This window comes from Salmo salar, chromosome ssa21, assembly GCF_905237065.1.
Source record: "Salmo salar chromosome ssa21, Ssal_v3.1, whole genome shotgun sequence".
Lineage (NCBI taxonomy): Eukaryota > Metazoa > Chordata > Actinopteri > Salmoniformes > Salmonidae > Salmo > Salmo salar.
The window spans coordinates 49564108-49584975 of record NC_059462.1 but is presented as its reverse complement, the minus strand read 5'-3'; the positions used below and the strand labels follow the sequence as shown (position 1 = coordinate 49584975).

The 20868-nt window shown below is 44.5% G+C and overlaps 1 protein-coding gene across 3 annotated transcripts in view; it reads right to left on the bottom strand.

Moving 5' to 3' along the window:
* Positions 1–20420, bottom strand: part of LOC106582452 (FERM, ARHGEF and pleckstrin domain-containing protein 1) — a 160735-nt gene extending 140315 nt beyond the window's left edge. For all 3 annotated transcript variants that reach the window (XM_014165575.2, XM_014165577.2, XM_014165576.2), the window contains exons 1-2: positions 20176–20420; positions 5602–5798 (exon numbers count right to left, since the gene is read on the bottom strand). In XM_014165575.2, the coding sequence (XP_014021050.1) occupies positions 5602–5793 (192 nt within the window). In that variant the 5' untranslated portion in view covers positions 5794–5798; positions 20176–20420. The remainder of the gene's footprint in view (positions 1–5601; positions 5799–20175) is intronic.
* Positions 20421–20868: the final 448 nt, after the last annotated feature.

Here is a 20868-nt window from a genome sequence, read left to right as displayed (position 1 = left end):
CACCTCCAGGCTGTGTAAGGGCTATTTGACCAATAAGGAGAGTGATGGAGTGCTGCATCAGATGACCTGGCCTCCACAATCACCCAACCTCAACCCAATTGAGATGGTTTGGGATGAGTTGGATCGCAGAGTGAAGGAAAAGCAGCCAACAAGTGCTCAGCATATGTGGGCACTCCTTCAAGACTGTTGGAAAAGCATTCCAGGTGAAGCTGGTTGAGAGGATGCCAAGAGTGTGCAAATCTGTCATCAAGGCAAAGGGTGGCTACTTTGAAGAATTAAAAAAATATTTTGATTTGTTTATCACTTTTTGGGTTACTACATGATTCCATATGTGTTATTTCGTAGTTTGATGTCTTCACTATTATTCTACAATGTAGAAAATAGTAAAAAATAAGGAAACCCTTGAATGAGTAGGTGTGTCCAAACTTGACTGGTACTGTATAATTTCTCTTCATATGACAAGGATTGAAAAGGATTTGCCAGTAGATTGACGACTTTATGCATGAAGATAACTGCTTGTCTAGCTTGCTAGCTAAGATTTTGAATGTATGATGTTGACATGATCAGTCCAATCAAAGCTAAGTTAGATAAAATGTGAATTGACGTCATTTTATCTGTGACCAATGACCTTGAGCCTTCTTGGATGGGCACTTCAAATGTAAGTCTATGGCAGCACCCAAAGGGGCTTGAATTTTTGAGCTCTACCTATAGATTTTGTGGTGACGTAGTGTCCCCATGAGTGACAGAGCACTGAGCTAATCACGGCGCAACTAGAGAACATTACCAACCCCTACACTCCGTATTTTCCGCTGGCTGCCCCACCACCACAGAAAGCACTGAGCTAGGCTGAAACACCTGCATTTTGGTGCTGCCTTACTCAAGAAAGCAAAAAATAGACCATGGTTGTATGCGGCTTCATTAAATCAATAAAAAAATATGTACATTGTTTGCAAACTGATATGTGACACGTATTAATGCCAAAATAACATGCAAAACAGAAGAAAACCCCCCTTTTATATATATATTTTTAAGCTAAACAGGTGGGGCTCAAAACAGGTCGCCACTGGACTCATCTAATTACAGACATTGTAACCACCAACGCAGGAAATGAGAAGCAGGTACAGGGAGTGAACCATTTAATATAGATGGACATGCAACGGAACAAGAACAGCATCTGGACATAAACACAACAAACAATGCTACTACAGGGAACAGAGGAGCAGACATATATGCAGGGGCAATCAACAAAGTGAGGGAGTCCAGGTGAGTCCACTGAGCGCAGCTGCGTGTAATGATGGTAACAGGTGCGTAGGATGACGGGTAACCTGAGGGGGAGCGGGAGCAGGTGTGACAGACATGAACACATGTCTCATCTAATGAAGTTACAGACATGAACACATGGCTCATCTAATGAAGTTAGACATGAACACATGGCTCATCTAATGTTTACTTCATATACAGTATTTGGAAAGCACAGGCTTCCAAGCAATGGAAACCGCAACAACCTTCATTGTGTCACTGAGCTCTGGGCTGCTCAGGTCTGCTCTGCTCTGTGTTGGTGCACACTGCAGGCCTTCATAAAGTCAGAAAAGAGTGCTCATCAAGGTGTGAAGAATCAGCCACAAGGGACGACAGTTTAGTTCCCAGTCAGAGGGAGCAGTGAGTAGGCCACAGCAAGTTATGTAACCCACAGCGATGCCCCTGTTGTTTCCCTACAATACGACACCTTGTCTGATGGGCTGGAAGTTTATACCAGAAAAACAGTAAGTTAATACCAGAGGAACAGGAAGTTTATACCAGAGGAACAGGAACAGGAAGTTTATACAACAGGAATAGGAAGTTATTACCAGAGGAACAGGAACAGGAAGTTTATACCACAGGAACAGGAAGTTTATACCAGAGGAACAGGACGTTTATACCAGAGGAACAGGAAGTTTATACCAGAGGAACAGGAAGTTTATACCAGAGGAAGAGTTTATACCAGAGGAACAGGAAATGTATACCAGAGGAACAGGAAGTTTGTACCAGAGGATCAGGAATGGGAAGTTTATACCAGAGGAACAGGAACCATTTACAGAGGACCGGTTAGGTTTTTACAAGCAGAGCAGTGCAATAGAAAACATTTCAGTCACTAGGAATGTAAATCCTACCACAGACTTCCACTGGCTGAACTCGATGCTCCTGTAATGAAAACCCCAATAATTATAATCTAATTGTCTTGGAAGGGTAGTCTGAAACCAACCCTCCTGATATTGGGCCAGTGGGACTAATATCCGAAACTTCTTGTGATGCTCGAAAGCAGCCTGTCCCACTGCGATCACAGTCCTTTATTATTTAAATGTAAAACTGCCTTAATTTTGCTGGACCCCAGGAAGAGTAGCTGTTGCCTTGGCAAATACCTGCAGTGATCAAATCCATCACTATCACTGCTGCTGAAGGAGAGGACTCCGGGTAGTTATTGATGCAATTAAAGGTGTCATGCTGCTGAGCTTCAGGCGTTGTTGTCACAGCAACTGTTACCAGGACTTACAGCACGACCACACTGAAGTAGCAGAGACACTGACTGGCGAGTCTTGATCAACACAATGCTATTTGAGACTAGGACACTCAATGTGGCTGGGGGGAGTGATTCTAGACTTCATGCTCACTGCTGCTTCACTCACTGCAGGCTGCAGGGTGTTTACCTCACAAAGAGATGTCATTATCACTCAGACAGCATTCCGGGTTCAGCATTCCATTCCACGAAATAGGCGGATGGGGTCTTTAGTCTTATGAGCATGGAGTATGGAGGTATACAGAACTGTATTTTGTAAAGTTATCTCCACAGCTTTCCCCCCCCATTTTCTTTACTCAAAAGGACTACTTAGGCTACTGTCTTTTTCAGCGAAATATGCACCAATGATTTTCCACTAAAGATGCCATTAAGGAAGACCCCAAGGCAAAGTCTATTCCAGTACCACAAGTACAGTCAGACCTTTCTCCCCCCAGTGCTGAGGCAATTGAAAATATTGAATCTGTGTTCAATTGAGCGTTGATAAAAGCTTGATGTGCAGTATGGTCTCCTCTGTTCATATCAGCGTTAGCTAGCTGCCTCCTTCAGCAGTCATAACACCCAGCTGTTCATATCAGTGTTAGCTAGCTGCCTCCTTCAGCAGTCATAACACCCAGCTGTTCATACCAGCGTTAGCTAGCTGCCTCCTTCAGCAGTCATAACACCCAGCTGTTCATATCAGCGTTTGCTAGCTGCCTCCTTCAGCAGTCATAACACCCAGCTGTTCATATCAGCGTTAGCTAGCTGCCTCCTTCAGCAGTCATAAAACCCAGCTGTTCATATCAGCGTTAGCTAGCTGCCTCCTTCAGCAGTCATAAAACCCAGCTGTTCATATCAGCGTTAGCTAGCTGCCTCCTTCAGCAGTCATAACACCCAGCTGTTCATATCAGTGTTAGCTAGCTGCCTCCTTCAGCGGTCATAACACCCAGCTGTTCATATCAGCGTTAGCTAGCTGCCTCCTTCAGCAGTCATAACACCCAGCTGTTCATATCAGCGTTAGCTAGCTGCCTCCTTCAGCAGTCATAACACCCAGCTGTTCATATCAGTGTTAGCTAGCTGCCTCCTTCAGCGGTCATAACACCCAGCTGTTCATATCAGCGTTAGCTAGCTGCCTCCTTCAGCAGTCATAACACCCAGCTGTTCATATCAGCGTTAGCTTGCTGCCTCCTTCAGCGGTCATAACACCCAGCTGTTCATATCAGCGTTAGCTAGCTGCCTCCTTCAGCAGTCATAACACCCAGCAAGGACTCCCCATCACTACAGCTCAGTTAACCCATCATGGTACTGTTGTGTTTACGGGGGCACTACCCCATAGTGGTAAAGGGTAAATGTATGTGAATACTATCTAAATAAAGAAATAAGTTGCACAGAGCAAAATGTTTTACCCTTACAGTGTAGCATAATCAGCATGCCTACCCCTCTTCCATTTTTAATTTGCGCATTTTAGCTTCCGATGGAGAAACACGTCATCTCTCTCTCCTCTTTAATTAACCTGAGTCTAGGTGGCAGCTGGCGAAATTCACATATTGAGGCATTCAGAGACAGAACTTCCTGATGAGCTTCAGGCATAAACAACAGCATGACCTAAAGCTCTTGGTTACGAGCTGGGAAGAAGTAATATACCCTAGTTATAGAGTCTCTCAAAACAAAAAGCAATTACTCGTTGAGAGAATAAAATTACTCAGCCAACCCAAAGGACACTGCATTTTGCTGACAGGCAATGTTTGACTTTAAATTACGATGGTAATTCAAGCCTAGCTCACTGATGAAATCTCTATGTGAGATCTATTGGAGAGTTCTTTTCAATATACACTAGTAGAGCATAGGCGAGTACTACACACACTGCTGAAACCGCTCCCTGAAGGGCCGATCCTCAGGGCCAATACAGGAAGCCTCGCAGCATGCTGTGAAAACAGCACTTTACACAGCAGTTGGGAACCTGACAATATTTCTCAGCAGCTAGGGTCAAACATACTGACCACACTGTCAGTCATAGGGCTCTATTTCAAGCATCTCTACTATGAGGCTCTATTCATACCCATCTCTACTACAAGGCTCTACTCATACCCATTGAATGAGTCCTCTGTGTGCTGTATCTATTTCCCTCCATCATCACGTCTTCTTCCCTCTCTTCTCTATCCCTACCTCCCATCTCGCTCCCTCGCTCACAGCAGGAAGCACTGTGGTCAGAAGATATTGCTAGTTGGACTATTCTCAGGAAAATAACCTAGACTTGATCAAAGCTCCACCCTGTTCAAGGGCTATATCAGGGTCTTAGAGTATACCTTTGTGTAATACCACAATGTGACAGGAACTCTGGGAGAAAACAATCAATTTTTGTCAATTTCAACAGGAAATATCGTGATTTACATCACAAACTGTCCCCTTTCCACAACCATACTGTAAACCCAAGACAGACCAGATGGTCTCATAACACACAAATAAATATTATGAAAGGTAATTTATTTACCCAGGAAAACTAGGCCTGATGTACTAATGTGTATCTGAATGAACTAAACCTCTCCTCCCGATCCATACACCCACCTGGGTAATACTGATGTACTAATGGGTATCTGAATGAACTAAACCTCTCCTCCCGATCCATACACCCACCTGGGTAATAGTTTAAGTTGCTCTCCCATCTGTCTAGTGAGGTTGTAAACAAGAAACACAGAACTAGTTCAGTACCCTTTACACCAACAGCTAAAGTCAGAAATGTTGACAATGAAGGTTAGAACCCAGACATTTTCCAGCATAGTCTAGGCTCATTCATGCATACAGAACCTTGACGTTTATACAGTTACCATGCCAACCTGTAACCCTTAACAACAGACCGCTGTCAGGGGGTAAATATTTTCTCCTGCTTTAATGGCAAAGTTATAAAAAGACAACAAAAGAATGACACCGTTTAAAGGCATACTTAGATATGACATGTTGTTATGCTAAATTCTCTCACTCGACTTGACACACAAAAAATAGAATGGGAAGTATTTATACCTTGAACACATTGCACTATAAGCCAATCAGACAGACAGCCAACCAGAACTCACCGAGATGTCAAAGACCTCCTCTGTGTCGTCCAACATGCGGACCTTGATGGTGACATGGCGTCCGGGGGGCATGGTGGGCGGCCTGTGGCCAGGGTCCAGGGTGCTGATACCCAGAGTCTCCTGGGCTTCAAGGCGCTGGGCTGCTGATGCTCTGGGCTTGGGCTCCACCATGGTGCTCTGTCCTGCTACCATCCAGCCTGCAGGGGAGGCAGAAGTACCGTCACACACACATTCATGTAACAGAGTAGGTTCCATCCTTGTCTCTCACTAGGCTCGAACCTGGACACACGTATACACAAACACCTTGCAAGTTTATAATGCAGTTCAGATAATGTCTGTTGACTGTTAAATCTATTCATTGTTCAACTTGGGCATTAGGGAGTGGGACCCCTGTCCTATCCTGGAGAAATAGAGGGGTGGATTACCAGTGGTGGAAAAAGTAGTCAAAAGTCATACTTGAGTAAAAGTAAAGATACCTTAATAGAAAATAGGAGAGAGTTCACATTATTAGACTAGCAATGTAATCTAAGCTAATGGGTGATAATTGTATCTTTTGGCAGAAGCAATTAGCTCCCTTTCTCTGCAAATGTTTTGCTTGATTTCAAAGTGCAATGGAGTAACAAAGGGAAAGGGAATACCTAGTCAGTTGTACAACTGAATGAATTCAACCGAAATATGTTTTCTGCACTTAACCCAACCCCTCTGAATCAGAGAGGTATGGGGGCTTTCTAATCAACCTGGCCCGGGTATCCTGGAAGGATATTGACCTCATTCCGACAGTAGAGGATGCCTGGTTATTCTTTAAAAGTGCTTTCCTCACCATCTTAAATAAGCATGCCCCATTCAAAAAATGTTGAACCAGGAACAGATATAGCACTTGGTTCATTCCAGACCTGACTGCCCTTGACCAGCACAAAAACATCCTGTGGCATACTGCACTAGCATCGAATAGCCCCCGTGATATGCACATTTTCATGGAAGTTAGGAACCAATATACACAGGCAGTTAGGAAAGCAAAGACTAGCTTTTTCAAACAGAAATTTGCATCCTGTAGCACAAACTCCAAAAAGTTCTGGGACACTGTAAAGTCCATGGAGAACAAGAGCACCTCCTCCCAGCTGCCCACTGCACTGAGGCTAGGAAACACTGTCACCACCGATAAATCCAAGATAATTGAGAATTTCAAAGAGCATTTTTCTACGGCTGGCCATGCTTTCCACCTGGCTACCCCTACCCCAGTCAACAGCCCTGCACCCTCCACAGAAACTTTCCCAAGCCTCCCCCATTTCTCTTTCACTCAAATACAGCTAGCTGATGTTCTGAAAGAGCTGCAAAATCTGGACACCTACAAATGAGCCGGGCTAGACAATCTGGACCATCTCTTTCTAAAAATTATCCGTCGAAATTGTTGCAACCCCTATTACTAGCCTGTTCAACCTCTCTTTCGTATCGTCTGAGCTCCCCAAAGATTGGAAAGCTTCCGCCGTCATCCCCTCTTCAAAGGGGTAGACACTCTAGACCCAAACTGTTACAGACCTATATATATCCTACCCTGCCTTTCTAAGCCAAGTTAACAAACAGATCACCGACCATTTCGAATCCCACCGTACCTTCTTCACTATTCAATCTGGTTTCCGAGCTGGTCATGGATGCACCTCAGCCACGCTCAAGGTCCTAAACGACATCATAACCGCCATCGATACCAGAAAATACTGTGCAACTATATTCATCAACCTGGCCAAGGCTTTCGACTCTGTCAAACACCACATTCTTATCAGCAGACTCAACAGCCTTGGTTTCTCAAATGACTGCCTGGTTCACCAACTACTTCTCAGACAGAGGTCAGTGTGTCAAATCGGAGGGCCTGTTGTCCGGACCTCTGGCAGTCTCTATGGGGGTGCCACAGGGTTCAATTCTCGGGCCTACTCTTTTCTCTGTATACATCAATGATGTCGCTCTTGCTGCTGGTGATTCTCTTATCCACCTCTACGCAGACGACACCATTTTGTATACTCCTGGCCTTTCTTTGGACACTGTGTTAACTACAGTGAGGGAAAAGAGTATTTGATCCCCTGCTGATTTTGTACGTTTGCCCACTGACAAAGAAATGATCAGTCTATCATTTTAATGGTAGGTTTATTTGAACAGTGAGAGACAGAATAACAACAAAAAAATCCAGAAAAACGCATGTCAAAAATGTTAGAAATTGATTTGCATTTTAATGAGGGAAATAAGTATTTGACCCCCTCTCAATCAGAAAGATTTCTGGCTCCCAGATGTCTTTTATACAGGTAATGAGCTGAGATTAGGAGCACACTCTTAAAGGGAGTGCTCCTAATCTCAGTTTGTTACCTGTATAAAAGACACCTGTCCACAGAAGCAATCAATCAATCAGATTCCAAACTCTCCACCATGGCCGAGACCAAAGAGCTCTCCAAGGATGTCAGGGACAAGATTGTAGACCTACACAAGGCTGGAATGGGCTACAAGACCATTGCCAAGCAGCTTGGTGAGAAGGTGACAACAGTTGGTGCGATTATTCGCAAATGGAAGAAACACAAAAGAACTGTCAACTCCCTCGGCTTGGGGCTCCATGCAAGATCTCACCTCGTGGAGTTGCAATGATCATGAGAACGGTGAGGAATCAGCCCAGAACTACACGGGAGGATCTTGTCAATGATCTCAAGGCAGCTGGGACCATAGTCACCAAGAAAACAATTGGTAACACACTATGCCGTGAAGGACTGAAATCCTGCAGCGCCCGCAAGGTCCCCCTGCTCAAGAAAGCACATATACATGCCCGTCTGAAGTTTGCCAATGAACATCTGAATGATTCCGAGAACAACTGGGTGAAAGTGTTGTGGTCAGATGAGACCAAAATGGAGCTCTTTGGCATCAACTCAACTCGCCGTGTTTGGAGGAGGAGGAATGCTGCCTATGACCCCAAGAACACCATCCCCACTGTCAAACATGGAGGTGGAAACATTATGCTTTGGGGGTGTTTTTCTGCTAAGGGGACTGGACAACTTCACCGCATCAAAGGGACGATAGACGGGGCCATTTACTGTCAAATCTTGGGTGAGAACCTCCTTCCCTCAGCCAGGGCATTGAAAATGGGTCGTGGATGGGTATTCCAGCATGACAATGACCCAAAACACACAGCCAAGGCAACAAAGGAGAGGCTCAAGAAGAAGCACATTAAGGTCCTGGAGTGGCCTAGCCAGTCTCCAGACCTTAATCCCATAGAAAATCTGTGGAGGGAGCTGAAGGTTCGAGTTGCCAAACGTCAGCCTCGAAACCTTAATGACTTGGAGAAGATCTGCAAAGAGGAATGGGACAAAATCCCTCCTGAGATGTGTGCAAACCTGGTGGCCAACTACAAGAAACGTCTGACCTCTGTGATTGCCAACAAGGGTTTTGCCACCAAGTACTAAGTCATGTTTTGCAGAGGGGTCAAATACTTATTTCCCTCATTAAAATGCAAATCATTTTATAACATTTTTGACATGCGTTTTTCTGGATTTTTTTGTTGTTATTCTGTCTCTCACTGTACAAATAAACTTACCATTAAAATTATAGACGGATCATTTCTTTGTCAGTGGGCAAACGTACAAAATCAGCAGGGGATCAAATACTTTTTTCCCTCACTGTAGATGAGCAAATGATGATGAGCAGATGATGGTGTGTAAGTTTATTTATTTTTATTTTATTTCACCTTTATTTAACCAGGTAGGCAAGTTGAGAACAAGTTCTCATTTACAATTGCGACCTTGCCAAGATAAAGCATAGCAGTTCGACAACATACAAAAACACAGAGTTACACATGGAGTAAAACAACATACAATCAATGATGCAGTAGAAAAAAATAAGACTATATACAATGTGAGCAAATGATGTGAGATAAGGGAGGTAAAGGCAAAAAAGGCCATGGTGGCAAAGTAAATAAAGTATAGCAAGTAAAACACTGGAATGGTAGATTTGTAGTTTGAAGAAAGTTCAAAGTTAAAATATAAATAATATGGTGCAAAGGAGCAAAATAAATAAAATAAATAAATACAGTAGGGGAAGAGGTAGTAGTTTGGGCTAAATTATAGATGGGCTATGTACAGGTGCAGTGATCTGGGAGCTGCTCTGATAGCTGGTGCTTAAAGCTAGTGAGGGAGATAAGTGTTTCCAGTTTCAGAGATTTTTGTAAGTAGTGATACTGGTGTGCAAAAGAGCAGCAAAGTAAATAAAAACAATATGGGGATGAGGTAGGTAGATAGGGTGGGCTATTTACAGATGGACTATGTACAGCTGCAGCGATCGGTTAGCTTCTCAGATAGCTGATGTTTAACCTGTTATGGCTAGGGGGCAGTATTTTCACGGCTGGATAAAAAACGTACCCGATTTAATCTGGTTACTACTCCTGCCCAGTAACTAGAATATGCATATAATTATTGGCTTTGGATAGAAAACACCCTAAAGTTTCTAAAACTGTTTGAATGGTGTCTGTGAGTATAACAGAACTCATATGGCAGGCAAAAACCTGAGAAGATTTCATGCAGGAAGTGGCCTGTCTGACAAGGTGTCGTTCTTCTTGTCTCTGTTTATTGAAGAGTGAGGATCTTAGCTGTCCCGTGACACTTCCTACGGCTGCCATAGGCTCTCAGAAGGCGGCAAAACGCTGAATCGTGGCTTTGCAGGCTCTGGCTGAAACAAAGTAGCGCGTTTGGGTAGTGGCTGGTTACAGTACTGTGAGACTTTTCTTTCCTCTGTTTAGCTAAATGGACATTCCCGCTAAATGGATTTTAAACAGCGGTTGACATGCTTCGAAGTACGGTAATGGAATATTTAGATTTTTTTTTGTCACGAATTGCGCCATCCGCTGGAATGGTGCAAAGGAGTGGTGCAAACGAATGGTGCAAACGACCCTGATTTACCATTTCGGATAGTGTCTGGGACGCACGAACAAAACGCCGCTATTCGGATATAACGATGGATTATTTTGGACCAAACCAACATTTGTTATTGAAGTAGCAGTCCTGGGAGTGCATTCTGACGAAGACAACAAAAGGTAATCAAACTTTTATAATAGTAAATCTGATATTGGTGAGTGCTAAACTTGCCGGGTGTCTAAATAGCTAGCCCGTGATGGCTGGGCTATGTACTTAGAATATTGCAAAATGTGCTTTCACCAAAAAGCTATTTTAAAATCGGACATATCAAGTGCACAGAGGAGTTCTGTATCTATAATTCTTTAAATAATTGTTATGCTTTTTGTGAACGTTTATCGTGAGTAATTTAGTAAATTGTTAGCAAATTTCCCGGAAGTTTGCGGGGGGTATGCTAGTTCTGAACGTCACATGCTAATGTAAAAAGCTGTTTTTTGATATAAATATGAACTTGATTGAACAAAACATGCATGTATTGTATAACATAATGTCCTAGGTGTGTCATCTGATGAAGATCATCAAAGGTTAGTGCTGCATTTAGCTGTCTTCTGGGTTTTTGTGACATTATATGCTAGCTTGAAAAATGGGTGTCTGATTATTTCTGGCTTGGTACTCTGCTGACATAATCTAATGTTTTGCTTTCGCTGTAAAGCCTTTTTGAAATCGGACAGTGTGGTTAGATAAAGGAGAGTCTTGTCTTTAAAATGCTGTGAAATAGTCATATGTTTGAAAAATTGAAGTTTTTGTATTTTTGAGGAATTTGTAATTCGCGCCACGCCTATCATTGGATATTGGAGCAGGTGTTCCGCTAGCGGAACATCTAGATGTAAGAGGTTAAAGTTAGTGAGGGAAATGTAAGTCTCCAGTTTCAGAGAACTGGAAGGAAAGGCAGCCAAAGCAGGTGTTGGCTTTGGGGATGACCAGTGAGATATACCTGCTGGAGCACGTGCTACGGGTGGGTGTTGTTATCGTGACCAGTGAGCTGAGATAAGGCGGAGCTTTACCTAGCATAGACTTGTAGATGACCTGGAGCCAGTGGGTCTGGCGACGAATATGTAGCGAGGGCCAGCCGACTAGAGCATACAGGTCGCAGTGGGGGGTGGTATAAGGCGCTTTGGTAACAAAATGGATGGCACTGTGATAGACTGCATCCAATTTGCTGAGTAGAGTATTGGAAGCTATTTTGTAGATGACATCGCCGAAGTCGAGGATCGGTAGGATAGTCAGTTTTACTAGGGTAAGTTTGGCGGCGTGAGTGAAGGAGACTTTGTTGCGAAATAGAACGCCAATTCTAGATTTGATCTTGGATTGGAGATGTTTGATATGAGTCTGGAAGGAGAGTTTACAGTCTAGCCAGACACCTAGGTATTTGTAGTTGTCCACGTATTCTAGTTCAGAACCGTCCAGAGTAGTCGGGCGGGCGGGCGGGTGCGGGCAGCGAATGGTTGAAAAGCATGCATTTGGTTTTGCTAGCGTTTAAGAGCAGTTGGAGGCCGTGGAAGGAGTGTTGTATGGCATTGAAGCTCATTTGAAGGTTAGTTCACACAGTGTCCAAAGAAGGGCCAGATGTATACAGAATGGTGTCGTCTGCGTAGAGGTGGATCAGGGAATCACCCGTAGCAAGAGCGACATCATTGATATATACAGAGAAAATAGTCGGCCCGAGAATTGAACCCTGTGGTACCCCCATAGAGACTGCCAGAGGTCCGGACAACATGCCCTCCGATTTTACACACTGAACTCTATCTGTGAAGTAGTTGGTGAACCAGACAAGGCAGTCATTTGAGAAACCAAGGTTATTGAGTCTGCCAATAAGGATATGGTGATTGACAGAGTCGAAAGCCTTGGCCAGGTCGACGAAGACGGCTGCACAGTACTGTCTCTTATCGATGTCGGTTATTATATCGTTTAGTACCTTGAGCGTGGCTGAGGTGCACCCGTGACCAGCTCAGAAACCGGATTGCACAGCGGAGAAGGTACGGTGGGATTCAAAATGGTCAGTGATCTGTTTATTAACTTGGCTTTCAAAGACTTTAGAAAGGCAGGGCAGGATGGATATAGGTCTGTAACAGTTTGGGTCTAGAGTGTCACCCCCTTTGAAGAGGGGGATGACGGCGGCAGCTTTCCAATCTTTAGGGATCTCGGGATGAAATGAAGGAGAGGTTGAACAGACTGGTAATAGGGGTTGCAACAATGGCGGCGGATAATTTTAGAAAGAGGGTCCAGATTGTCTAGCCCAGCTGATTTGTACGGGTCCAGATTTTGCAGCTCTTTCAGATCATCTGCGATCTGGATTTGGGTGAAGGAGAAGCTGGGGAGGCTCAGGCAAGTAGCTGCGAGGGGTGCGGAGCTGTTGGACGGGTTTGGGGTAGCCAGGAGGAAAGCATGGCCAGCCGTAGAGAAATGCTTGTTGAAATTCTCGATTATCGTGGATTTATCGGTGGTGACAGTGCTACCTAGCCTCAGTGCAGTGGGCAGCTGGGAGGAGGTGCTCTTGTTCTCCATGCACTTTACAGTGTCCCAAAACTTTTTGGAGTTAGAGCTACAGGATGCACATTTCTGTTTGAAAAAGCTAGCCTTTGCTTTCCTGACTGACTGTGTGTATTGGTTCCTGACTTCCCTGAACAGTTGCATATCGCGGGGACTATTCGATGCTATTGCAGTCCGCCACAGGATGTTTTTGTGCTGGTCAAGGGCAGTCAGGTCTGGAGTGAACCAAGGGCTATATCTGTTTTTAGTTCTACATTTTTTGAAAGGGGCATGCTTATTTAAGATGGTGAGGAAATTACTTTTAAAGAACGACCAGGCATCCTCGACTGACGGGATGAGGTCAATATCCTTCCAGGATACCTGGGCCAGGTCAATTTGAAAGGCCTGCTCGCAGAAGTGTTTTAGGGAATGTTTGACAGTGATGAGGGGTGGTCGTTTGACCGCGGACCCATAGCGGATGCAGGCAATGAGGCAGTGATCGCTGAGATCTTGACTGAAAACAGCAGAGGTGTATTTGGAGGGCAAGTTGGTCAGGATAATATCTATGAGGGTGCCCATGTTTACAGATTTAGGGTTGTAACTGGTGGTTTCCTTGATGATTTGAGTGAGATTGAGGGCATCTAGCTTAGATTGTAGGACTGCTGGGGTGTTGCTGGGGTGTTAAGCATATCCCAGTTTAGGTCACCTAACAGAACGAACTCTAAAGATAGATGGGGGGCAATCAATTCACATATGGTGTCTAGGGCACAGCTGGGAGCTGAGGGGGGTCTATAACAGGCGGCAACAGTGAGAGACTTATTTCTGGAGAGATTCATTTTTAAAATTAGAAGCTCGAACTGTTTGGGCATAGACCTGGAAAGTATGACAGAACTTTGCAAGTTATCTCTGCAGTAGATTGCAACTCCTCCCCCTTTGGCAGTTCCTACTTGACGGAAAATGTTGTAGTTGTGTATGGAAATCTCAGAATTTTTGGTGGCCTTCCTAAGCCATGATTCAGACACGGCAAGGACATCGGGGTTGGCAGAGTTTGCTAAAGCAGTGAGTAAAACAAACTTAGGGAGGAGGCTTCTGATGTTAACATGCATGAAACCAAGGCTTTTTTGATTACAGAAGTCAACAAACGAGAGTGCCTGGGGACAAGCAGGGCCTGGGTTAATCTCCACATCACCCGAGGAACAGAGGAGGAGCAGGATGAGGGTACGGCTAAAGGCTAGCAAAACTGGTCGTCTGGTGCGTTGGGGACAGAGAATAAAAGGAGCAGATTTCTGGGCGTGGTAGAATAGATTCAGGGCATAATGTGCAGACAGGGGTATGGTGGGGTGCGTGTACAGTGGAGGTAAGCCCAGGCACTGAGTGATGATAAGAGAGGTTGCATCTCTTGACATGCTGGTTATACTGGGTGAGGACACAGCATGTGTGGGAGGTGGGACAAAGGAGGTATCTAAGGCATGTACAGTGGGACTAGGGGCTCCACAGTAAACTAAAACAATGATAATTATCCTAAGCAACAGTATACAAGGCATACTGACATTTGAGAGAGACATAAAGCGAGGCATAAAGCAATCACAGGTGTTGATTGGGAGAGCTAGCTACGTCAACAACGGGTAAGACAACAACAGCTAATCAGCTAAGTCAACAACAACAACAGGTAAAATGGCGATGACTGGGCAGAGAGGGTCAGTTAACTACACACAGGGCCTTCATGAACCATGTGCCATTGAAAATCTCTTCCCAACTATTTTGAAATCTTTATGGCACAGCTGTCCATTTTTTTTATCCTTAAATTAAACTGGTATCCTTTTTTATTAATCACAATTTTCTTTAACCAATTTTGGTCTTTAATGCAGGGCCGACAGACAAGTTTCTTACTCCCCCCCTTCCAATTGACTTTTCAATTTTTGAGGTAATGCTGCAATTAGTTGGTTGTAATTCTGAGAAGAGCAGACATTTCCATATATTTTTGATAGCTACATGTGTGACATAACTGACTCTTTGTAAGAACTTTCAAAAGGCAAGCCCATCAATATATGATGAAACAACATCAGCAAGAGAAGGGACTTGTTTGAACGAATTACCAAATTAGCGTTGGAATACTAGCACAAGTGAACTACAAAACAAAGCAACCGAGCGAGAGGAGAGAGAATGCCCCTAATAAGGACATACCATCTGGGCTGTGTGGTTCCAGACATACAGCTGCTAATAAGGACATACCATCTGGGCTGTGTGGTTCAAAGACATCCAGCTGCTAATAAGGACATACCATCTGGGCTGTGTGGTTCACAGACATCCAGCTGCTAATAAGGTCATACCATCTGAGCTGTGTGGTTCACAAACATCCATCTTCTAATAAGGTCATACCATCTGGGCTGTGTGGTTCACAGACATCCAGATGCTAATAAGGACATACCATCTGGGCTGTGTGGAGCTAGTCAATGAATGACAAGCTCCAGGTGGTGGAATGTTGACCAGTTGCAGGAGCATTCTGGGTTGAGGCAGCCGAAGCAGGACAATCCACACCTAGAGGTCCTGCTTCATTCTCTGTTCATCACACATTCCAGACTGCTGATGTCATCTGTAGACCTCACCAACTGGTGCATTGGAGCGTGATGATGCCAAGCAAAGATGAGAAAGGGCTATGAGAATAGAGACCCAGGGACACCCAGGGCTATAAGAATAGAGAGACCCAAGGCTATGAGAATAGAATAGAGACCCAGGGCTATGAGAATAGAGACCCAGGGACACCCAGGGCTATAAGAATAGAGAGACACAGGGCTATAAGAATAGAGAGACCCAGGGCTATGAGAATAGGGAGACCCAGGACTATGAGAATAGAATAGAGACCCAGGGCTATGAGAATAGAGAGACCCAGGACTATGAGAATAGAATAGAGACCCAGGGCTATGAGAATAGAGAGACCCAGGGCTATGAGAATAGAATAGAGAGACCCAGGGCTGTGAGAATAGAATAGAGACCCAGGGCTATGAGAATAGAATAGAGACCCAGGGCTATGAGAATAGAGAGACCCAGGGCTATGAGAATAGAATAGAGAGACCCAGGGCTATGAGAATAGAATAGAGACCCAGGGCTATGAGAATAGAGAGACCCAGGGCTATGAGAATAGAGAGACCCAGGGCTATGAGAATAGAATAGAGAGACCTAGGGCTATGAGAATAGAATAGAGAGACCCAGGGCTATGAGAATAGGGAGACCCAGGACGATGAGAATATAATAGAGACCCAGGGCTATGAGAATAGAGAGACCCAGGGCTATGAGAATAGAATAGAGAGACCCAGGGCTATGAGAATAGAATAGAGAGACCCAGGACTATGAGAATAGAGAGACCCAGGGCTATGAGAATAGAGAGACCCAGGGCTATGAGAATAGAATAGAGACCCAGGACTATGAGAATAGAGAGACCCAGGGCTATGAGAATAGAGAGACCCAGGGCTATGAGAATAGGGAGACCCAGGACTATGAGAATAGAATAGAGACCCAGGGCTATAAGAATAGAGAGACCCAGGGCTATGAGAATAGAGAGACCCAGGGCTATGAGAATAGAATAGAGACCCAGGGCTATGAGAATAGAATAGAGAGACCCAGGGCTATGAGAATAGGGAGACCCAGGGCTATGAGAATAGGGGGACCCAGTGCTTTGAGAATAGAGAGACCCAGGGCTATGAGAATAGAGAGACCCAGGGCTATGAGAATAGAGAGACCCAGGACTATGAGAATAGCATAGAGACCCAGGGCTATGAGAATAGAGAGACCCAGGACTATGAGAATAGAATAGAGACCCAGGGCTATGAGAATAGAGAGACCCAGGGCTATGAGAATAGAATAGAGAGACCCAGGGCTATGAGAATAGAATAGAGACCCAGGGCTATGAGAATAGAGAGACCCAGGGCTGTGAGAATAGAGAGACCCAGGGCTATGAGAATAGAGAGACCCAGGGCTATGAGAATAGAATAGAGACCCAGGGCTATGAGAATAGAATAGAGAGACCCAGGGCTATGAGAATAGAGAGACCCAGGACTGTGAGAATAGAATAGAGACCCAGGGCTATGAGAATAGAGAGACCCAGGGCTATGAGAATAGAATAGAGAGACCCAGGGCTATGAGAATAGGGAGACCCAGGACTATGAGAATAGAATAGAGACCCAGGGCTATGAGAATAGAGACACAGAGACACCCAGGGCTATAAGAATAGAGAGACCCAGGGCTATGAGAATAGGGAGACCCAGGACTATGAGAATAGAATAGAGACCCAGGACTATGAGAATAGAATAGAGAGACCCAGGGCTATGAGAATAGAATAGAGAGACCCAGGGCTATGAGAATAGAGAGACCCAGGACTATGAGAAAAGAATAGAGACCCAGGGCAATGAGAATAGAGAGACCCAGGGCTATGAGAATAGAATAGAGAGACCCAGGGCTATGAGAATAGAATAGAGACCCAGGGCTATGAGAAAAGAGAGACCCAGGGCTATGAGAATAGAGAGACCCAGGGCTATGAGAATAGAGAGACCCAGGGCTATGAGAATAGAGAGACCCAGGGCTATGAGAATAGAGAGACCCAGGGCTATGAGAATAGAATAGTGAGACCCAGGGCTATGAGAATAGAATAGAGACCCAGGGCTATGAGAATAGGGAGACCCAGGACTATGAGAATAGAATAGAGACCCAGGGCTATGAGAATAGGGAGACCCAGGACTATGAGAATAGAATAGCAGGGCTATGAGAATAGAATAGAGACCCAGGGCTATGAGAATAGGGAGACCCAGGACTATGAGAATAGAATAGAGACCCAGGGCTATAAGAATAGAGAGACCCAGGGCTATGAGAATAGAGAGACCCAGGACTATGAGAATAGAATAGAGACCCAGGGCTATGAGAATAGAATAGAGAGACCCAGGGCTATGAGAATAGACAGACCCAGGGCTATGAGAAACGAGAGACCCAGGGCTATGAGAATAGAGAGACAAAGGGCTATGAGAATAGAGAGACAAAGGGCTATGAGAATAGAGAGACCCAGGGCTATGAGAATAGGGACACCCAGGGCTATGAGAATAGAGAGACCCAGGGCTATGAGAATAGAGAGACCCAGGGCTATGAGAATAGGGACACCCAGGGCTATGAGAATAGAGAGACCCAGGGCTATGAGAATAGAGAGACCCAGGGCTATGAGAAACGAGAGACCCAGGGCTATGAGAATAGAGAGACAAAGGGCTATGAGAATAGAGACACAAAGGGACACCCAGGGATATGAGAATAGAGAGACCCAGGGTATGAGAATAGAGAGACCCAGGGCTACAGATGTAGGATCTTAAGGGCTATGAGAGAGCAGACAATGATAATCTCAACTGACACTTCACCTTCCCTGCACCCAAGCTCAACAGCCAGTCTACCATGTGTTGCCCTACAGTATGTGGCCCTCTGAATAAGAAGGCAGTATTTGGCTAGTGAAACTCACAGTCACAGCTCTGTTACTACTATGTTGTTACTGTGGAAGACAGATGGGCTGTGGAATATGAATGGTATGCTTGATCAAGAATGGACACTATAGCGTACAATGCCAGGGGAACATATACATTTTTTTTTTAAGCAACAGGGCCAGAGGGGGTTCGCACGATGCAACGTGGAGTGCCTGGATACAGCACTTAGCCGTGGTATATTGGCAACCCCCCGAGGTATCTTATTGCTATTATAAACTGGTTAACAACGTAATTATAACAGTAAAAATAAATGTGTTGTCATACCCATGATATACGGTCTGATATACCTCGGCTTTCAGCCAATCAGCATTCAGGGCTCCAACCACCCAGTTTATAAAGGGCGATTTACCCTGGCTTTGAACTTGTTTGCTTCAAATTCCCCTCAACTGCGTAAAATAGTGCTGTGGCGGCTGGCTCTCTGGCAGGCCGTTTGGGCTGTAACAGAGGCTCCTCTGTCTATATGCAGCAGGAATCAGGAGCACACAGAGCCCTTCAGAGCATTCCAACGCATGCAGGCAACATTTCTGCAACTGCACAGCTGGATTTGATTACAGCCAGCTGAATGGCTTGAGGATGGTGTAGTTCAGCCAACGGTCTGCCTGAGACGTGCTGAAAATCCACTCCCATTTCCACTGGATTGAGCAACATGCTTCAGCTCCACAGACATTAATACCTGGGTGTGGCTCTCATATTGGAGCCTATGCATTCAACTGAATGCCGAATTTCAATTTCTAATTTGAATACCATCATGCCATTGTAAATGATGTGTTAAAGGGGGTTTGTATGATTGAACATGATTTCAAGAAATATACCCAGAATTCTGAAATGATGCAAGACCCCCACACCGGGGAAAACAAACGAAACCCCTCTATGACTGAGGTTCCTATGGGATCTATCAAATTACATAACATTAGTATGCCTTCTCCACAATACAAGATTGTTAATGAGTGTATCTATTGCGGAGGGGTGACTGTTTGACAGTTTGGTGAGCAATTTACGCACACCATATCAAATAAATATAAACTGACAAACAGCTTTCAGGCTATGTATCTTTCATGCATTTTGAGAAAACAAGAACATTACTGGATTATTGGGGAAATTGTTATTGATCGAAGTCTTGTATCACATTTTACGCACATACCGGCCTGTAGGTTAGAGGAGTACAGTAGCCTAATCCTTGGATATTTATGTTAGGCTACCACGCGTACTGTGACACATTTCAATTGCAAACGTTATTGAGGGATGTCTAAGTAAATGCCGCATATTCAACACCCATTGTTCATGCCAAAAATATTGTATGAAGGCTATGGTCTATGGTCATGAGATGTTCTCCCATTCAGTTTTGGTCTTGTCCATCAGATGTAGTGTAGTGCATGACTATTGCTTTTTATCACCACTCTCGGTCGCAAGATAGTCTACCTATCAAGAACGACGGGGCAAAAACACGGTTAAATCTTCCATTCATTCACTACTTGATTGTAATAACGATTTATAACTATCTGCGACAATTATAGGGTGATCATGATGTTAAAATTCGTTATGCTTCAAAATCCAAGGCAATTGGGGATAGTTCTACGATTGATCTATAATCGTCTCTTCTGAAACAAGTTGCACACTGCCGTTTTGCACATAGGGAAACGAACGGTATTAAATCTTACCCCGTCTTAAAACTGTGGACAATTCCCGTGTATATTTCCCAATTGACAAAATATTTTACATCCACTTCCAGACGCAGTTCAAGCTGCTTCTGTGGAACCAAATTGAGTTCAGATGTTGGTTTCTACAGCGAGAAGCTTCTTCATGGTCGCCATGTCGGCCGACTGTGAGATAGACAGGATTACATTGAAATTAGTGGCAGATCCTCTCTTGTCTTGTTACTCCAACTATCAAGGAGGCGCAGTGCCTCCAGCTATTGTGCAAGGCTTTGCACCTACTTGCAGCCCATTCCTTGCCAAATAAATGTTATTATAGCCACATAGCTCCATCTAGCTGTAGAATATGGGGCAGAGGCTACATTAGGCCTAGGCCTACAAAGCCCAGCACAGTAGTGATGGGCATTCCGAGTCTGTACAGTGAGGCCTACTTGATATTCAAGTTACTATTCACTCATTTATGAAGTTCAGTGCATTTCAAAATGTAGTAGAATACAGAAGTGTTTACTGTCAAAGGGTACCGTGTCTCACGGCCAAGAGAAGTGTAAGGTAGTCACAGGCTGGATGATTTCCTAAATAATAACGTTCTCCTGGCATCTGGCAAACCCAGATTAGTCCGTCAGACTGCCAGATGCGCCGAATACAACAGGTGTAGCCCTTAACCAACAATGCAGTTTTAAGAAAAATAAGTAAAAAATA